This window comes from Neomonachus schauinslandi, chromosome 5 (genome assembly GCF_002201575.2).
Source record: "Neomonachus schauinslandi chromosome 5, ASM220157v2, whole genome shotgun sequence".
NCBI classification, from domain to species: domain Eukaryota; kingdom Metazoa; phylum Chordata; class Mammalia; order Carnivora; family Phocidae; genus Neomonachus; species Neomonachus schauinslandi.
Window position 1 is genome coordinate 172,239,847 of NC_058407.1, and position 21,122 is coordinate 172,260,968.

The 21,122-nt window shown below is 47.4% G+C and overlaps 1 protein-coding gene across 1 annotated transcript; it reads right to left on the bottom strand.

Annotated features, from left to right (window-relative positions):
* Positions 1-609: 609 nt before the first annotated feature.
* On the bottom strand, positions 610-20,382 carry LOC110571870 (zinc finger protein 300-like). The gene is made up of 8 exons (XM_021680055.2): positions 20,294-20,382; positions 19,874-19,943; positions 19,658-19,776; positions 12,168-12,341; positions 11,082-11,124; positions 4,057-4,183; positions 3,678-3,773; positions 610-1,874 (listed from the first exon to the last, which is right to left on the bottom strand). The coding sequence occupies exons 1-8, from the start codon at positions 20,380-20,382 to the stop codon at positions 799-801; spliced, it is 1,794 nt and encodes a 597-aa protein (XP_021535730.2). The 3' UTR covers positions 610-798.
* Between the last annotated feature and the right edge of the window lie 740 nt (positions 20,383-21,122).

Consider the following 21,122-nt stretch of genomic DNA (forward strand, 5'->3'; position numbering starts at 1 on the left):
CTATGCATTTAAAAGAATGTTATCTATTACTGGTCACCATTTCTGGTCATTTACAGTGGAACGGCTTTCACCTCAGGTGGTCCGCCATTTTGCCATAAAAGGGAGTTCTAACCTTACACAATATGAAACCTAATTATGAGCCAGTTGGTGGAGAGATCCTCAGGAGATGTCATGAAATCGCTGGTTTTCAGATCCAGCAAGTAAACAAAAAATGGAATGGGATGTTGGTATGATGTCTGGAGTCCTGGTTTAATAATAAGCTCTTATTGTTCTGGGTATAGTGTACATCAGAGACAAAAAGGCATAATTTCACGTGAGACATCCTGATAGAGGTCGTTCTGTATATTCCAGTGTGCATGCCTAACAAGCTCACACTTATGTTCAATTACCAACATGGCTTAAAAATAAATCAGATTCTTTCTAGGCAGCATCCTCAGGAACATAACCCCTATATGCTCCCTGGGATTGCTCTGATGTTTATTAGATCTGTTGTCTTAAAGATTTAATTTATTCACAGACTTCAAAGCTCCATAGCCACAGTTAATGCAGACAGATAGACTTTATAATGAGGCATAGCCTATAAAAATATATCACTCTAGAGCATCATTAGCCTCCTGTCATGGTTTTAAGAGACAGGCTCTTCCTAATTCTCCAGACTGGTCGAATTTCACCTCGGAATGCATCCCTTGCACACCCATGGCACTGGACTTCCTGCTGAAGGGTTGTCCACACTCACAACATCCAGAGGTGTGACATTCGCGGATGTGCCGCGACTCGGGCCGAAGCCCAGCTCTCCTTTTACCCATACAGCTTCTCCCGGGTGTGGATTCTGTGGTGGCGGATGAGGTTGGCCTTCTGGGAGAAGGTCTTCCCACACTCGGAGCACTCGTAGGGCTTCTTGCCCATGTGAGTTCGCTTGTGTATGATGAGGCAGGAGTTCTGCGAGAAGGCTTTCCCACACTCGCTGCACTTGTACGGCTTCTCGCCCGTGTGAGTCCTCTGGTGCAGGATGAGGTGCGACTTCTGGAAGAAGGCTTTCCCACACTCACCGCAGCCATAGGGCTTCTCCCCAGTGTGGATGCGGTGGTGGATGATGAGGCACGACTTGCGCGAGAAAGACTTCCCACACTCTTTGCAGCCGTAGGGCTTCTCCCCCGTGTGAGACCGGTGGTGCTCGATGAGGCGGGACTTGTGGGAGAACATCTTCTCGCACTCGGAGCACTTGTAGGGCTTCCCTCCGGCAAGAGCTGCAGCGGGCACCAACAGGCTCGTCTTCTGGGGTGGCGTCATCCTGCCGCGGCCGTCTCCCCCGGGTTTCTCTCTGGGGTGACCTCCCCGGCTAACCCCGCAGCCGAGCCCCTGTGCCCTGTGCGTTGAGGGCTGCTTGCCCCCGTGCACCCCCAGGTGTGTGCTGAGTTCCGATTCGCAGGAGAAGCCCTTCCCACACTGCAGGCACCTGTGGGCTCTCTCGGCGCCGCCAGCTCCCCGGTGGGCACTCAGGGCCTGGTCCTGGGGGAGGGCTTTCCTGCAGCGGTCACACTCACGCAGCCGCACTCCGGAAGGGGGGGTTTCAAGCTTGGAGTAGAGAAACAAGTTCCCCTGTCCGTCACACTCAAATCTCCTTCTCGCAAGGTAGGCATTGGGGCTAACATCCACGTTGCACGGCAGACTCATTCCACACGAGTCACATGTATGTACTTGCTGTTTTGAAGGAGCAAGGTTTGTGTCCTGACAGACTGTCTTTTCAATTGTTTTACACTCGTGGCGCCCTTTCTTGGTTGGTTCTTGCTTGTCTAGGAATGCAACGTGCCTCAGAAGTTTGTCTTGGTATTCCTGTTGTGTACCTACTGGGCGGTCAACTTGCAAAATTTCTTCTAGGGAAAAAAAAAAATGACACAAACTTGTTAATCTTTCCAGGATCATGTCACAGAACTAAATGATTTCAGAAACACTCAGGAGGAAGATTAACTTTGTGGTTTCAGACCTCATTGCTGAGCATCAATCATCACAATCATAAGCCTACTACAAATACGTCCTAGTCCCTTAGCTTTTTTTTTTTTTTTAAAGATTTACTTATTTATTTTAGAGAGCAAGTAAGCATGAGTGGGAGAGCCAGAGGGAGAGAGAATCCCAAGCAGACTCCGCACCGAGCACGGAGCCCAACACAGGGCTCGATCTCACAACCCAAGCTGAAATCAAGAGTTGGATGCCCAACCGACTGAGCCACCCAGGCGCCCCATCCCTTGGCATTTGAAAGGAAAAAATGGGATACTGGAAAGAGGGATAAAACATGGACAATAAATATAAGTAGCTTTGCTATTAATGAGTATGACACAGTCAAATGGGAAGAAGGTGAAGACACACAAGTAAAAGGGAGTGAGAGAAAAACTGGAAAGATAGTGGGCATGTTGCTGTCCACGTCACTGTGGTAAACACGCTGAGATTCTTAAATGTCAGATTCGGCATCCCGTGCTTGGATCCTCATTTGCTTTTAGCTTCTTTTACATTTTAAACCACAAACTATACCTGTGTTTCACCTCTCACACCCACAACCAAAGCAACCAAGGAGCTCCTCGGTTTAGAAATGTTGAAGTTCCTTGAGTCCCATAGCTGAATTCCTAAGGGACAAAAATCAAGCCTACTGATCTTCCGCCCTGCCTACACCAGGGTGTTCTGGGTTGGGACCCAGCTAGGGGGTGTTTTTAAAGCTCTCCAAGTGATTCTGGTGTGCACCCCTGATTAGTAACAACGTCCCTGAAACAAATGCTTAATAAATGACCCTGGAAGGATAAAAGGTCCTGGAAGGAAGAGGGAGTTAGTCAGTGTCCACGATGTGTGTCCCACAGAATAAGGACAAATAAGATAAACGCTCTTCTCCCCATGGGATTATACTGGGGTGGGAAGAAAGGAGTTTCATTTTTGACCTATTAAGCCAAATGGGGCCATATTACATGTTTTGAAAGAAGAGGCATTTAAAGTCACATAAAAGGGAGAAATTAAGTTTTTGAGGCATTTCACAGTAAAAGAAAAGAAAACAAAAATAAAAATGAGGAGCACAAAATAAGTTATTTTAAAATAGGGGCAGGGGCGCCTGGGTGGCTCAGTCATTAAGCATCTGCCTTCGGCTCAGGTCATGATCCCAGCGTCCTGGGATCGAGCCCCGCATCGGGCTCCCTGCTCGGCGGGAAGCCTGCTTCTCCCTCTCCCACTCCCCCTGCTTGTGTTCCCTCTCTCTGTCAAATAAATAAAATCTTTAAAAAAATAAATTAATTAAATAAAATAAAATAGGGGCAATCTACAAATCCCTGAAAACATGGGAAAGTCTGTTTCATAACCATGGGAGAAATCAGACTGAAGATTCTAGAGAAAAACTGAACAAGCAAGGTCTCAGATGGGGACAGTCGAGTCAAATAAAAGAATAAATAAAAATAGGTCTTTCTCTAAAACCCAGGGAAAGGAGAGTGATCATGTAGTGATGTGTGATGTGTGTAGGTAGCAAGAGTCATTTGGGGCAACTCAAGGTCTCAGGCCAAACGTCCACAGCTGGTTGCAAAGATCCAAGGCCTGAAACAAAAACCCACCCGAAATTCTGCTCTGTGACCAACTGGATGTCCACTGCCTCCCCCCCCTGCCCTGCCGCCCGGGGTCCCCCTGGCTGCAAGCTGCTCCTCTCTCACCTGGAAAGCTCCATCTGAGGATTTCTTCCTCCTCCATCCATGGTTCTTGCCCTTGCTCCAACCTGGAGATCACAGCTGGTTTGGTAACTTGACACCCTGTTGATGAGAAATATCCCTGGTTATGAGGATTTATGCCGAGCCACTTGGGCCATCTAAGGAAGCAGAAGGTTCGGGTGGCTCAACGAACATTTACATCTCGGCTGAAGAATGGGTATCTCACTTGGGAGATAAATTCACAAATAATTTGGGTGAGATGAGAGCCAGACTTGTTGACAACTGAAACCCAAGGCCAAACATGCTTAGTCCTTGAGAGGTTTTGCATAACTGAGAAAAGAAAGGAGCTCAGACAGAATCGGGAAACACGGGAAGCTCTTCTCACCCACTGAGACCAGGTGGCTGTAGTTCTCCAGCATCACGTCCCGGTACAGCATCCTCTGTGTGGGGTCCAGCTGCTGCCATTCCTTCCGGGTGAAGCCCACTGCCACGTCTCTGAATGACAGTGACCCCTGGAACAACATGTTCCTGATTAATCTGGAATGCTCGGCACAGAGTACCATGGCAAAGGTGTAGAGGCGGTGGATCTTACCACCTTCGATGTCAGGTTTCCCCATGTTAAGTGATTCAGGAAGCTTAGCATGCCCCTAACTCTGTACTACATTTTATGGAAGAGAAGAAAAAGATCATTAGAATAGATCTCACTTCTGGATCTCTATTTATTCATCCATTCAATCATTCAGTGCGTGAACATCTATAGAAGATTTGGTAGGTTAATGGCATTCCACCTGGTGCTTGAGGTTGAAAGCTGAACGCAACATTATTCCTGCTCTAAAGGCATTTGGAGTCTGGTGGAGCGAGATAAACATAAGACTTCCATATGGTATGATTACACCAGAGACTATGACGGAAGTATATTAAGGACAGAACAGACACAAAGACAGCAGTCAAATTCAATGTCCTGATGTCAAGTTAAGCTTCACTGGAGGCTGCCTTTGAGCAGAATTGTGAAAGATCAACAGCATGTCCTGATGTCTGAAGGATATTTTCTATCAAGAGGCATGGCATGAGCAAAGGCAAGGAGTCACAAAAAAAAATCTGGTAGGAATTGCAAATACCTGGGAATGACAATGTAGAATATAATGTGTGTGTATGTGTGTGAGAGAGTGAGAGAGAACAGAGAGAGTGTGCAGATCACAAGACAAAGGGTTTTTCTCCTATAAGGCAATGGGTACTCCCATCACAGTATTTAAGGAGGGGAGCTACAAGAGATGATGAGATGTAGAAAAAGGTAGGGAATCACTGGGAGAGAGTAAGTAAATAAAATTGGGACACAATTATAATCAATGACATGAGATATGGTCAAAATTAAGGTAGCAACAAGAGGAAAACAGAGAAAGGATTCCACAAATGCAGAACAGGGCTTGACTCTCTTTCCCCTCCTCCTTCATCTTCTCTCTCTCTGTATGAATTAAGGACCAAAACAAATTAATTTATATTGAATGTAGTAATACTGTAACAGTGTGTAAATCATTTTTAACACAAGTATGGAAGTTAAAAGGCAAAAACGTAAAAATAACTATAATCAGATTAATGGAAACAATATAAAAGTAAAATCTGACCTAAATAACAAAGTATGAATGTGTGAGGAAGTAAAGTGTAGAGTTGCCATATGTGATTGAAGTTATCAGGCTAAAAGAGACGGCTAAAACTATAAAATATTTAGTGCAAGCCTCATGGTAACCACACCAAAAAAATCTATAATAGATACACAAAAATAAAGAGGAAAGAATCAAAACATATCACTACAAGAAATCCTCAAACCACAATAAAGACAAGAGAGGAAGAGAGGAACAAAGAAACTACAGAACAGAAAACAATGAACAAAGTGGCAATAGTAAGCCTTTACCTACTGGCAATTACTTTATTTATTTTTTTATTTTTTTAAGATTTTATTTATTTGCAAGAGAGAGAATGAGAGACAGAGAGCACGAGAGGGAGGAGGGTCAGAGGGAGAAGCAGACTCCCCGCTGAGCAAGGAGCCCGACGCGGGACTCAATCCCGGGACTCCAGGATCATGACCTGAGCCGAAGGCAGTCGCTTAACCAACTGAGCCACCCAGGCGCCCTGGCAATTACTTTAAATGTAAATAAACTCAACTCCGAAATTAAAACACAGAGTGGCTGAAGGGGTAAAAAAAACAAGACCCAATTATATGCTATCCACAAGAGACTCACTTTAGACTTCAGGACACATATTGGGTAAAAGTGAAGGGGTGAAGAAAGACATTCTATGCCATGCAAAGGTAATCGAAAGAGAGCTGGTCTGGCTATACTTGCATCAGACAAAATAGCCTTTAAGTCAAGTACTGTCACAAGAGACAAAGTCCTTTTATAGTTAAGAAAGGGTCCATTCAACAGGAAGATATAACATTTTTAAATACATATGCACCCAACATCAAAGGCCATAAACATATAAAGCAAACACTGACAAATCGCAAGGGAGAAACAGAAAATATTACAATACTAATAAGAGACTTAAATAGCCCACTCTCGATAATGGATAGATTGTCTAGACAGAACATCAACAAGAAAACAGCAGAAATGAGCAACACGACAGACCAAATGGTCTTAAAAGATATTTACGGAACTTTCTACCCAACAGCAGCAGAATACTCACTCTTGTCAAGAGCACACAGAATGTTCTCCAGGATGGATCATAAGCTAGGTCACAAAACAAGTCTTAACAAACTTAAGAAGACTAAAGTCATTCCAAGTATCTTTTCTAATCACAATGAAATGAAACTAGAAATCAATAAGAGAAAGGGGAAAACTCAAAAATATTGGAAATTAATATATTCTTAGACATCATTGGGTCACAGTAGAAATCAAAAAGCAAATTATAAAATATTATCTTAAGACAGATGAAAACACAAGAGACCAAAACTTAAGGGATACAGCAAAAACAGTACTAAGAGGGAATTTTGTAGAAATGAACACCTACATTAAAAAAGAAAAAAGACCTCAAATAAACAATCTAACTTTGCACCTCTAGAAAAAGAACAAACTAAGCCCCAAATTGGCAGAAGGAAATAATAAAGATTAGAGCAGAAATAAATAAAATAGGGAATAGAAAAATAATAGAAAAAAATAAAACTAAGAGTTGGTTTTTTGAAATGATAAAATTGACAAACCCTTAGCTAGACTAAGAAAAAAAAAAAAGAAGACTGGAATAAATAAAATCAGATGTGAAAGAGGGGACATTACAGTTGATGCCACAGAAATAAAAAAGAACTATGATATACAATTCAATGCCAACTAATTGGACAACCTAGAAAAAATAAACACAATTCTAAAAAAAAAAAAAAAAATACAACCACCAATACTGAATCAAGAAGATACAGAAAGCCTGAGCACACCAGTAACACATAAAAAGAATGAAGAAGTAACCAAAAAACTCTTAACAGAAAAGCCCAGGACCTTCATGAGTGAATTCTACCAAAAATTTAAACAATAATACCAATCCTTCTTAAATTCTTCCCAAAAAACAGAAAAAGAGGGAACACTTCCAAATTCATTCAACGAGGCCAGCATCACTCTGATACCAAAACTAAAGACATCACACAAAAGAAGACTATAGGCCAATAGCCCTGATAAACATAGATGCAAAAACCCTCAACAATATATTAGCACATCAAATTCAACAGCACAGTAAAAGGATCACACGCCGTGACCAAGTAGGATTTATCCCTGGGATGCAAGGATGGTTCAACACATGAAAATCCATGTGAGACACCACATTGACAGAATAAAGGATAAAGATCACAAAATCAGCTTAATAGCTGCATAAAAAGCATTTTGCAAACCTCAACACCCTTTCACGATTAAAAGCTCTTAGCAAAAACAGAACTTACCTCAACACGATAAAGGCCATTTATGAAAAGCCCAGAGCTAACATCATACTCTGTGGTGAAAGCCTTCCCTCTAAGACCTGGAACAAGGCAACGGTGCCTGTTCTTGCCTCTCCTATTCAACACAGTACTAGAAGTCCAGCCAGAGCAATCCGGCAAGAGAGAGAAATAAAAGGCATCCAAATCAGGAAGGAAGAAGTAAATGTATCTGTGCTCGAAGATGATGTGATCTTATTGAATGTGGGTCTCAAAGAGGTATCTGTATTCTCATGGTCCTTGCAGCAGCATTCACGGTAACTTAGAGATGGAAACCACCTAAGTGTCCATCAGTGGATGAACAGATGATGTGGTGTATACATACTATGGAATACTGGCCACGAGAGAGAAGGAAATCCCTTCATTTTGGACAACACGGATGAACCTGGAGGACATTATGCTGAATGAAATAAATCAGACACAGGAGGACAGATACTGCATGACCTCACTTTTATGAGGACTCTAAAATGGCCAAACTCCTAGAACTAGAGAGTAGCGTGGTGGGTACCAGGGGCTGGGAGGGGCAGGGAAATGGGAAGGTGTTGGTTAGGGGTTCAATGTTTGCTATGGAAGATGGGGAAGTTCTGAAGATCTGCTGTACAGCATAGTGTCTATAGTTAACCACCCTGCATTGTATACTTAGAAATTTGCTAAGAGGGCATATCTTATGTTAAATGCTCCTGCCACAAAAAGAAAAAAATACATACATTTAAAAAGAGGGCTGGAGGAAACTTTCGCAGGTGATGGATTCAAGTCTGTGGTGATGGTTTCATGGATGTACACTTATCTCTAAACTCATCCAGCTGTGCCCCGTTTGCATGTCAATAATACCTCAATAGAGTGGTTTAAAAAACAGAATTTTCTAGTCACCCTTTAAGTAAAAAAGGAAATGAATTAATTTTAATAAGAACTTTTAGTCTAATATATCCAGAGTATTATCATTTCAATATAGAATTATTTTAAAATTACTGATATACTTTTCATTCTTTTTCACACCATATATTTGAAACCTGGTGGGTGTTTTCCACTTTACAGTACATCTCAATTCAGACACTACATTTCCAATTTCACTTTCATGAAATGTCCTATAAAAACAATAAACTTGTCTTTGATGGGGAAGTATTTTACTCTGATTCCGTTTTAAACTTTAAGTGGAGGGGCGCCTGGGTGGCACAGTCAACACAGTTGAGCGTCCAACTCTTAGGTTTCAGCTCAGGTCTCATCTCAGGGTCATGGGCTCAAGCCCCATGTCGGGCTCCATGCTCCACACTCAGCGTGGAGTCTGCTTGGGTTTCTCTCTCCCTCTCTCTCGGATAAATAAATAAATCTTTAAAAAATAATAAAATTTAAGTGGAAATGAAAAATTCAGGTCCCCTGCACCACTAGCCACTCTTCAGGTGCTCAGTATCCACCTGGGGCTGCCGGCTGCCATATTCGACGGCAGAGCACTGCTGGGTTCCTCTGCTGGGGCTATGTGTAGGGCAGATAAAAGTACAGTGCAGTTCAATCACTCAGGGTGACTGAACAGGCACTTCTAGGCCTGCCTGTCTGTCCACATTCACATCCCAACTCCATCGCCTGATAGACGTGAGATTCCAGGCAACTTGCTTAGTATCTCCAGCCTCTGTCTGTCCATCTGTAAAGCAGGAGGAGGGGCTAAGAATACCTATCTCAAAGGTTCATTCGTGAAATAACCTATGGAAAACGCAGAGACCGGCACGTAAGCGCTCAACAGGTGGAGCTTTGTAACTTTTATTGCCAGCGTTTCTGTTGCGGGTAGCCCTGAGGAGCAGGTCACAGTGAGGCTTAGTTTCCTGCAAAATAACAGCTTCCCCAAAAGGCACAGATGAAACCTCCGGCCCGAGTACGGGTCCGACAGCCTAGAGATGCAGGCAGTTCTCTCCTCTGGGAAGGCCGTGGAGCTGCCACCTCGTTTCCAACCCTCTCATACTGGTCCTATGCCCAGATGGTCCCGGCTTTTTTAGGCACAGACACTCTCATTAAGATAGGTCTCCAAGCCAGAAACCAAGATCCTGAGAACATTTTTCTTCCTGGAGTGAACAGCTGTAACATCCATCCATGAGGCCTCAGCTTCCTCCTCGGCAAGCAGGCTCCCTCCAGCACCCTAAGCCCAGACCCTGCGTCTCCGCCCTAGACGTGCACTAAGCTGGGCTAATCTGAATCTCTCCCAAAGACCGTGCAAACGGGCTCTACGAGAGGGGACTTGGTCCCTATCTATGGCAGGACTAGTAAGTGTGGGGTTGTGGGCCACGCCTACTTCTGGCCACATGGATGACGTCAGTATGAGAGAAGGAAGTTACGGACGCAGAGGCAAGGGACTGGAAAGACTCCGGGCTGTTTCTGAGTCCCAGCTGCATACCTGCTCCTCCCACGGTCCGGGTACTGCCTAGATTTGGGGTTCACCCTCAACTAGTTCTAGCTGGGTTTCTGGCTCTTGAAATGTGGATTCTGGCCGGCACACTTCCCGTTCATGAGTTCCTGGGCCCGGGGTAAAGAGAGGGGCCCGTCACAACTAGTTTGAGAATGAAGACAGGCTGGGAGCAGACGACGTCACTGAAATCTGAAGATCACAGTGGCCCCGTAAGAAAGGGGGCCAAGGGCAGATGCCAAAGACTGAAACTGAGCTGTTCACTCTCCATCTGTGTCAAAACACTACTATGAAAAAGAATTGGCAGAACATGCTACTCGTTCCTTCCTCTGCACAACGCAGTGTTTCCTCTAGGTCAGTCTGACATCACAAGGCTGTTTACATAGAACCGCGGACTTTGATTCCTTAAGCAACCGCGATCACAGATTCCCGCACTGGTGTAAGACGCACTGTTTATATGGAAAGAAAAGTCACAGGAGATTTGCCGGTGCGTCTGCCACGGCATTGTCATTACTGAGGACCCCGCCTGCGAACCTCACATGCCAAGTCCCGTCACGTAAACTCCTCAATACCAAAAACAGCTTTATTTCCTCTGAGAAGTGGACATGCTAGTCCCAAGCAGACAACACCAGTCATACATTGGATGGAACCTGTCTTTTGAAAGGGCCGGCAATGTCAGACCCAAGTTTACAGAGCAGCTCCTAACTCCACCTGCCCGGCCCTTCACATGGCCTCCTCCTTCTACTCACTTCCCGTCTTCAGTGATCCTGGATCCTGTGTGCATTGTTTTTACTGGATGCATTCTTAGAAGCATCCCCGAAACCCCCTGGTAAAGCAGAGTGCAGTACAAAGAAATGCCACGGGGCGCCTGGGGGGCGCAGTCGGTTCAGTGTCTGACTCTTGATTTCGGCTCAGGTCGTGATCTCAGGGTCGTGAGATCGAGCCCCAAGTGGGGCTCCCCACTCAGCAGGGAGTCTCTTTCTCCCTCTCCCTCTCCCTCTGCCCCTCCTCCTGCTCGTGCTCTCTATCAAATAAATATATCTAAAAAAATAAATAAAAGAAATGCCGTACTCACCTGGCACATGGTCCTTCTCTGATGGGCCGGGAAAAGCAGACACCTGTGGAAGCAGAGACGGGGTGGGGAGAGGAGAGGACGTGAGAGACCAAGCTCGCCCCCAGCCTCTGAATCATCTGCCACCACCCCCGCCTCCAGGCACAGGGGGAGGACAGGCTTCCCCCAAGGACCCCGCCATCACACAACGACCTCGCCTTGGCGTGTGATGGGGACCCAACCGTGTGAGGGTTCAATCTGGATTTTTCTTTTCTACTTAATCCACATATGTATCTGTGTCTCACTCATCAGTGTGCAATTTACTAAACCCTCCCGATTCCCCAGAAATTTAATAGAAATTTATTCTGAAGAAACAGTCATGAGTTTAGGCAAAGAGTTAGCCGCCAAGATATTTATTACATTTTGTTAAAACTCTGAAATAAAACAGAAAATAACTAAATATCTAATGAAGGAGGATGAGTTAAATAAACACATGACCTCCAAAGGGAAACGAACCGTTACGTAGCTAATGAAAATAAAATCATGGAAAACTATTTTAGTGATAACATACTCATCACTGAAAAAAGGTGGCTGAAAACTATTTGATCCCACACACACAGATGCACGCACACACACTCACACAGAACAATCTCTGAAGTGATGTAAGACAAAAAGCTAGTAGCAGTTAGCTCTGGGCAGTTGGGTCACGACCATTTTCTAAAATACTCTTTGTCCTTAGATGAATTTCCTAACTTTTTCTATGACAAACAGGCACTTCGTATATAAATGTTATTTTTTAAACATCTGTTGTCTACTGAGCTTCTAACCCAAAACTTGTCACCAGTCCTGCCCCTGGCAGACGTTGAGGACGACTCCCAGGAAAATATAAAAATGGGTTCCTTAAGTCAGAGTCCGTTAAATGGAGTTCGGCCACAGCAAGCGGGGGGCGACGAGGCGGGGCCCTGCGGCCCATCGGGGGCCGGCCAGGTTCTCTGTGCTCCTCCTCCCGGGGCTGTGGTCTGTCCACAGTCACTGTTAGTAACAGCCACCCTGGCTGATCTGTGCTGACCTCTGCCCAGGAAGCAGGCCCGGTCTGGCTCTGCCACTTACCAAATATGGGACAAGATCTGATGGCTTCTCCTGAGCCCTCCTCCTCCTTTCCTCATTTTGCCAGGAACAGGAACACGAAGGTTCAGGAGCAAATTTACTGTGGCTGGAAGCATCAACTGGACCCCACACCTATCTCTCTCCTGAACACACACGAGGTTGGTCTTAGGTATGTTCCTACTCAGGATAGAGACACACGGGAGTTGGGTCCAAGAAGTCTGCAGAGACACTAAAACTCTAGAATTACAGTAACTCCATAAAGAATTCTGAGGGTGTTTTTGTTTTTAATTGGAGACTACCTAAGTGCTTAAAAATAAGAGATTAGTTAATCAATTTTGATACAATTAAAGCATGCCATGCTATGAATCAATTTAAACTATCACACAAGAAATTATCGGACATGGAAATCTCTTCTGGTCATACCAGTAAGTGGGGAAAAGGAAAAAAAGGAGGATACGTAATCCATAAGCACATGATTCACAGATGGTATCAGGTAGATGGATGGGATGTTCCTAGGTGCCTGGAGTTTTAGCTGAATTCCCAAACACCCCAAATTCTCCGGGGGAGCTGCTAGACCCAACCTAACAGACGCCTCCCTTTGGAGAAGGAAAGGCAGAAGAAGAGGTGTCTACTGAAGGTGTATGTGGGGTTCTGCTTCCCTCCCATGCCAAGAGGGGTGGTTGCAAGAGAACCAGAGGGAGCCTACAAAAAGTTGGGGGGATAACCTCGCCCCCAGCAGGCTGGCTGTGTGCCCAGCTGCAGAAATTCTCAGGCACATGGTGGTTCAGCAGACGGGGCACGGGTGCTCCGGGGAAAGCTGTGTGCACGCGGGAGCCCCAGCAGCCGAGGAACTCAGAAGTTAGAGGCCGGCAAAGGCCACCATGGTGGCCAGGTGAGGAGAGGGGGCAGGAACGGGAGCCCCCTGCATGGCCTGCGTGTGCTGGAACCAGGATGCGCGAGTTCCCCGCGGCACGCGGAGGGCGGGAAGGTAGGTGGGCATGAACTCTACGGCAAGGACACGGAGAAGCGGGATCACTGAACCAGGAGCTGGGCGTGGGCACCAAGGTCTGCCAGAGAGCCCCTGCCCATGTCACAGGCTCTGCACCCTGAAAGGCCACCAGGTGGCCTCCAGCGTGACGGAGGGCGGCCAGCTAGGCAGGTCAAACTACCAAAAGCACCAAGCAAGGAGGCGTCTGCGCTACTTTGCCCTCCTCGCGCCCTGCCCCTGATGGAGAAAGCAGCTGTCCGACGAGGAGAAGGAGGGGTGAAGGAGGAGCAGAGACAGAAGAGATCACCCGCCCTCCATCTGGGGATGAAGACCTGCAGCCCTGCAGCGGGGAGAAGGAGAAGCTCGAAACTGGACGGGAGCGTGAGCTGTTCACTAGACCAATGGCAACCAGCCGAGGAGAGACTGGTCTTCATCCCAACTTCACGGGACTGAACTGCTTTGGGTTACCGGAGAGCTCATCCTGGCAGGGACGTGTTCTGGGTTGAACTCTGTCTCCCCAAGAAGATAGGTCAGGGATCCTAGGCCCCAGTGTCTCAGAATGTGGCCTAACTCAGAAATAATGTCTTTGCAGATGATCGTGGAGGGGGCCCTGACCCAGTGTGACTGGCGTGCTTGTAAAAAGGGGAAACTGGGGCACAGGGAGAACGTCAAGCAAGATGAAGGCAGGAATGCCAAGGACTGCCGGCAAGCCCCCAGAAGCAGGGGAGAGGCCCGGAGGAGGTGCCCCAACATGGCCTCAGAAGGAACCGGCCTCGCCCGCACCTGAGCTGAGAAAGATCACATCTCTGCGCTTCAAGCCGCCCCAGTCTGCAGTACTCTGTCATGGTGCCCTGGGGAAATGAGGACAGGAAGGCAGCCCCAACAGCGTGGGTCCAAAACCATGGGCAGAGGGGACACTCTACTCTGTTCCTGTTTGTGTACATCCAATTTCAGCACGTGGAATGGGTTTTTGTAAAAACATATAAAGAAAAAAATTCCATACAAAACACACAAACTGTTAACAACGGTGACCTCCACATGGTAGGATCTGTTTGCTTTGACACAGTGTCATTTTCTAATTTTTTTTTAGACAATCAACATGTGCTCACTCTTCAATATTTCAATATTTCATAAAAATATACATATATCATCTTACTGGGTTTTCTCTCCATGACCGCCTATCAGAGTCCTTCCCCTGGAGGAGAGGAAATCCGTGGGAGGGTCTGAAGGGGTGGAAGGTGGGAAGGGACGGGTTTTAGCGATGACCTGAGGCGCACGGGAGGAAGCCCCCGCTTGGCGGACGGGAGCCCTGGGCGCTAGTGCTGGCTTGGCCTCTAGTAAGCTGGGTGGCTCTGAACACCTCTCTCACGCGCATTTTCTTTCGTCTTTAATATGAGAAGGAAAAATGAAATACTCTTAGGTTAAGAAAGCAACTTCTATGCCTTGACTACACGAGGAGGGTCTAGTCTCATAAGCCGTGGTGTGCGGGGCAGTGGGGGCAGGGGTGGGCGGGTGCCAGGATAGAGGGACAGTGAATGCACCTGAGTAGAGAGAGATCGGGGCGGGGGGCCATCCTCCGAGAGTCATGGGGATCCCTTCCCATTCCTGTTTCTCACCCTAAAGCAGGGGATCCCCTCTCCTCCTAGCAAACCTTCCCCTAAACCAAATCCTAGATGATCCCCTGATATGGTGGCATCCCCCAAATTCACTGTCAGCAAGTGGGTCCTCGGCTGTTTTAGGGACGCTTTTCTGGGGGCTGCCCCGTACTGCACGGACCTCCAGCTTCAGCCCTAAGCTACGAGGGGGAGCTCAGAGAGGGTGCCCTGCTTCCAAAGTAGATTGCTGCTCCCGGGTCACCTTTCCAAGAATTATCCTATATCCTATCGGTAGGGTGCCTGGGGCTTGAGGACTGGCAAAGCTCTGCTCTCCTGCTGAGAACTTACCATGGGCTGGAGGCTCAGCTCCTGCTTCCAGGCGGTCTGGGGGTAGAAAGGAGCTGGAATATGCAGGCCGAGCCACCTTGTCCCAGGCTGGTTCTAAGACTTTGCCAAGACACTAAGAACACCTGCAAATAAATGGATGGTATGATGAGACTCACGTGAGAACATGAGCAGGACATTAACCTCCAACCAGGGGCGGAGAGAGTGGAAACACAAGAAGGACCCCACACCAACCCACGTGCAGAGCTGAGAGAAACCTCAGCTGACAGCAAGCCAGGAATCAGGAGCCTGGGGCCTCAAACCGCCGGACACAGACGTCTGCCGACCCCCATGAGCCTAGAACAGCCTTTACTGCGAGCCCCCCGCGAAAGAGACCCACTGTCCCACACTTTGATTCTGGCCTTGGGAGACCTGAGTGGAGCCCCAGCCAGTCATGTCCCCCTGGACTGTGCAGAGCTGCGAGGTACCATGGGTGTCGCTTTAAAGCACTGGATTTGTGGTAATCTGGGATACAGCCCTCCACTGGGGGCTCAGGAGAAGGCTTAGGGCTGGGCGGGAGACCACAGAGAGACTCCCTGGGTAGCGAAAGTCTGGAGGAGCAGAGTGGTTGCCATTGTGGGAAACCCGGGGAAGCCCCATCCTTCCAGAAACTTCTCTCCTGAGGAACAAAGCCTTACACTGCCAAAGGAAAGGGCAATAAAACCTGTTGCTCTCAGAGCACGGGTAAGACCTACGGCTCCTGACAGGGAAAGGGGGAAAAAACCCTCTCCCATGTGAGGGGGCAGGCATGTGTCCTAGGCCACAGCGGGAGGCCCCAGCCCCACGACTCAGACACGCAGGGCCCTCCACCACCAGCCCAGGCAGCCCTGAGGAAGAAGCAGGAGCACCAGTGCGGGGAGAAAGTCACAGCGGGGAACAGTGACCAGCCAGCGGGGAACAGTGACCAGCCCACCGAAGCACAGAGCAATGCCAGCGGAACGTGAGGCCAGCAACCGGGCCCTGACAGTAGGAACCAGAGCAACAGCAAATGCCAGGCCTGTCTACTCCTGACCAGTCTTGCAGCAACCAACCTCCTGCGTCCCAGCCCCACGCACAGCGACAGGGGAGCAGACGTCTCTACTCCCACACACAATGCCCGGCATTCATTTAAAAAAGAAAAAAAAAAAAAATACGAGACATACAAAAAGCAAGAAAGAACTCCCCATTGCAGAGACAAAGCAAGGGGCAGAAGCCAACTCGATCCTGGGTCTACGCGCACCAGCACACGGGCAGGATGCATATGTGGCTCAAACGCACGTGAAACATGCGGGGGGAACCGACAAATCCTCTATCACAGTGAAAAGATTCTAGCACGTGTTTTTAGAAACGAAGATTCCAGATACAAAAAAATAAATAGTAAGAGTATACAACATTTGAATAACAATTTAAAAGCTCGACGTATGGGATCGGACAGTAGAATGTACTTGCTAATCAGAGAATGTACATTCTTTTTAAGAACATCTGGGATAGTTATAAAAACTGACCCCAAAAAGCTAAGAATAAACCTCAACAAATTGCACAGATGCCACTTGCCATTCTCTAAACCAAAAAGCAATACAACTGGAAAATTATAAGAATGCAGAATTATTTATAACAATGACTGCAAAAATATTACATATCAAATCTGTGTCATAGTTACAAACACACACTTTAAAAATACAGCCCTAAAATACTTTCTTAAAAAAAATTACAGCCCTAAGACACTCGTTAGATAAAAATGGAAAATTAACGACATTCATCGCAGGAGGCTAGTACAGAAAAGAGTAAACCCAAAAGACATAAAAGAGACCAGTTATGACCAGAGATTTTTAAAAGAGGAAATAAAAAAAAATAATAGAACAGGTTAAAAAAAAAATCGTAACACCAATGTATTACCTGAATCTAATCATGGTGAGACATTCGACAAACCTCCGTTGAGGAACATTTCACAAAATAACTGGCCTGGACTCCTCAAAATTGCTATTCTATTGAAGACAATGAAAGACTGGGGAGTTGTTCCAGAGGAAAGACCACAAAGGGACATGGGGGGAAAAAGCAATGCATGATCTGAGATCTCCTCAAACTAGAAAGGGTCTTCCTTAGACAACGGGTGAAATGTGAGTAAGATCTGTGGAGAGCACAACTGTATCAAAGCTAATTTCCTGGTTTTGATCATTATCCTGTGGCTGTGCGACAGAATGGCCCTGTTTTTGGGAAATGCACACGAAGTACGTACCCACACGCACGTGTATGGAGGGGAGAGGAAAAGAGGGAGAAAGCAAGTTGTATATGAAGGAGCCAATGATGGCCTCCGTGGAACCCTAGCAGGCTGAGGCCAGTCATGTCAAAGATAGCCCAAATATAAACAGGTTTTTTAGTCATTTAGACCTGCCTGCTTTGCCTACCTACCCCATGCAACAGTAGCCAGCGTCTGGAAGCCATAGATAAAAATATACCATGTGGCCACAGAGACCCCAAGCGCCTGTGACCCAGAGAAACCCAGGGGTATCCTTGTCCTCCTCCCTTCCGGGAAGCAGCCCCTGAGCCCCAAACTCTGGATGGTCTCACGCTGCGAGGGACCTCTCCCCAACGTGCATGCTTAAATAAAGCTTGTGTGTGCTCCTGGTCATATGACCATATCTTTTTTTTTAATCGGCCCTGAAATCCCTCAAGCTCCCTACACAAATGTGGTAAAATGTTCATACTGGAGAAATTTAGATGAAAGGTGTTCAGGAATTCTCTTACTATTCTACCATTGTGACTCTTCTTTATGTATGAAGTTGTGCCCAAATAAAAAATTGCAATCAATTCTTCGAAAAGATTAAAACTAGTAACATAACTGGTTTGTACTTAAAACTAATAAAATAAGTTCAGGCACCACTGATCAAGAAAGCAACAGAAGGCAAAGATGCAATTTTTAAACGTGAAAAAAGACAATTTTAGATACACAGAGATGTTTTTAAGTTACAAGATCACTATAGACAATGTAATGCCATAAATCTGAAATTAAACTGGACAATTTCCTAGAAAAATATCAAGTCCTAAAATTGACAAAGCAACAGAAAACTGAAAACAAACAACCACCACCACTAAACATTAATTAAAATGGATCGGTACTCAGAAATCTAACCATCAAGGAAACACCAGGCCCAATCAAAATCTATTCAAGATTTTTGCCATGTGCATAAGCCATAAATGGATTTGGATCTGGAATATATGAAAAAAATACTAAAAATAAATTTTAAAAAGCCAAAGAAATACAGGCAAAGGTAATGAACACACAAAACAATATATTGTTTATGACCACATTCAATCTAGTAAGTAAATAACATGTAAGAATAAAGCAATCTCAGTTGTTACCCAGAGAGGAAGGGAAATGGAACGGGGTGGGGGGGAGGGAGATATTAAAAAAGCTCCAGTGGTATTTATAAGGTTTTAGTTCTTTAGAAAATCCGAAGCAAACAAACTTTTAACATCTGCTCAGTCTAAATGGTGACTGCAAAAAGTTTCCTTCTTTTTTCAGTCTGCTGTACCTTGGAGATCTTTTCTAATGTCACTAGTTGAACACACTACGAAAGAATTATGGTTGTAACAGAAGAAAACCTCCTTCAAGAAGACCCAAATCCAAGTCAAACTGGAAACAACTGATAAGCCTTATCAAGACTTAAAACTAGAGTCCCGGTTTTGCTTCACCCTCTCCCCACCCAGCTCAAGCTTGTCCTGTATCTTGAAAGCCTCAAAGAAAGACAGATCCATCCCATCTCTGCATCACTGGGCACCCTCACTCACTGTGGCTCCCTCTCTCCTCGCAGAGTGTGGAGAAAGAACCATCTACACTGAACCGTGTCCACCTCCTGCCTTCTTCTGAGTCTGCAAACGGATGCCCTCCCACAGCCCCACCTTCTCTCACCCTTGCCAGCGCGGGAATGGCTTCACAAACCTGAGATACTTTCCCCACGACCTTAGCTCAGTCCCCATCAACTCTACTCACTGCTGGTAATATTCACACCAAAGACAAATTCCACCACACCACTGCCTTGCCTAAAACACTTCAGGCGCTAATGGGACCCAGTCGATACCCCCCAGCCCAGCTTGATATGCTCCCCGAAACCACCTCCAGCCTCACCACACCCCCCATCCAGGCTCTTCCATGGCGCAAAATCCAGCAGTACCCACACGTTTCATGCCTCTTACCTTTGCATAGGCTGTTCTCTACCCCTAACCCTTTTGCCCCTCCCTCACCTATGGAGACCTTATTTCAAGTCTGATATTCAGTCACGCCTCCCCCAGCAGAAGCTGCCCTCCCGCCTGGGTGTGCGTTCATCCAGTAGGGATAACTATCAGAGCACCCACACCTTGGTGGCCCTTATCTGTTCACGGGACGACACCTCCATAGGGCTCTAGCCAAGGATGGGACCAGGTGCCTCCCCAGTGCCTGACCCAGACACTCAACAAATGTTTGTCGGATGAAGACCGGACACCGCAGATCCATGAAATACCAATCATTTCACATTCTTCCTTCCTTGCCCTCATAGCTCAGAGCCTACCGTTGGCTGCGATGTGGGGTCCGAAGGAGTGACGGAGGGTCGGACAGGAGGGGGGGCTCTTCCTCAGCAGTCCCTCCTCGGCCACAGGAGGCCGCGCCACGCCAGGGGAGTTCAGGGACCTGGATGGGGAGAGAAGCTCCGGGTCAAGGGACGGAAACAAATCCACCGTCGGGAAAGAGGGGTGACCATTCGGGGGAGAGCTGGCCCCCAGCTCACCGGGGCCAAGGCTGTCACTGGGTCCAGCGTGCTAAGCCCCCTGCGGACCGTGGGCTCCGACGAGGCTCGGCTGCAGGACGACAGAAAAGCAGTGAGACCAGCCTGCCCACGGCTCCCGCCCCAAACCAGACAGGAACCCCGACCCTCCCCAGCAGACGTCAGACGGAGCCGCCCACCGGACCCCCCGAGCACAGCACCCCTCCCAGAGTCCGCCAGCTCTGCAGCCGCGGCTGTGCCACACGTGCCCTCTCTACCGCTCGGGCGGAGGGAATTGCCAGTCCTAGATGCCGCGGGGGCCACAGAACCGGCCAGGTCCGCGCTGCCGACCACCGCGAGTCCAGCCTGGGGTCCGGAAGTGCGCAGACCACTCTTGGAGACCTCCAGACACAGCCGAGACGCCCCTGGACTGGACGGAACTACAATTCCCGGGAGCCTCCACGCTGAGGTACTTCCGGCCGGTGGTCCAGGCGTTTCCGGCCATGGAGTAGCAGGTGTGGGCGGGCGGGCATGGCGCGGTGGCCCCCCAGTGGACCCGCGGGCTGAGAGTGAACGCATCCTCTCCCACATTGTTGCCGGCGGCAGTCGCCCTGGGGGCTTCCCACCAGATCGGATCCGGGCTGTCCCCAGCCCTGCACCATGTTGAGGGGTGAGTTATGGCTGGCCCCCCGTTTGGACGCCAACCTGGGCTTGTCTGTCTGTACGCCATCTCCCCAGAAGTCTACTACTACCTGAGGGGGCTCCATGCCGGGCCCTTGATTTTGTAAAAAGAACCTCCTATCCTTCAGTCCTCATGACTGGCCCGAAGTAGGTATCGTTATCCCCATTTCACAGATGAGGAATCAGAGGCAGCCTTTCTCAATATTTTCACTCCGGAGGAACCCGTGAAATAATTCTCAGCTCTCAGGGAGCCCCTGCCTAAATATTATGTCTGCAGCTCATGGTAGAGTAAGGCAGTCCTGAAGTTATACATATGAGATACTGAACATACAAGTGGACAACGGCCAGAGCACGTACGGAGATGGAACTCTGACCTGCCATCACCACAACCTCCCCAGAAACCGGCTCCCTTGTCCGCAGGAAACAGCACGGGAAGCCAGATCGCGATCTCCAGCAACAATCCAGGATGCTGAACAATCACTTCTGTAACAGTCAGCCCCAAACAACCAACCAGGACGGCTTTCCTAATGTTCGTCCTCACTTCTAACCCAGGACCAACCAGAGAAAAAGTCGAATATACACCCCTAACCCA

Excerpts from the sequence above, each read along its gene's own strand:
- LOC110571870 (XM_021680055.2), bottom strand. The coding sequence starts at position 20,382 with ATGCCCGCCCGCCCACACCTGCTACTCCATGGCCGGAAACGCCTGGAC. Across the intron at positions 19,944-20,293 it reads CGTGGAGGCTCCCGGGAATT|CCGAGCCTCGTCGGAGCCCA; the intron begins GTAGTTCCGTCC and ends GTCGTCCTGCAG. Across the intron at positions 12,342-19,657 it reads ACCCCACATCGCAGCCAACG|GAACATACCTAAGACCAACC; the intron begins GTAGGCTCTGAG and ends TATCCTGAGTAG.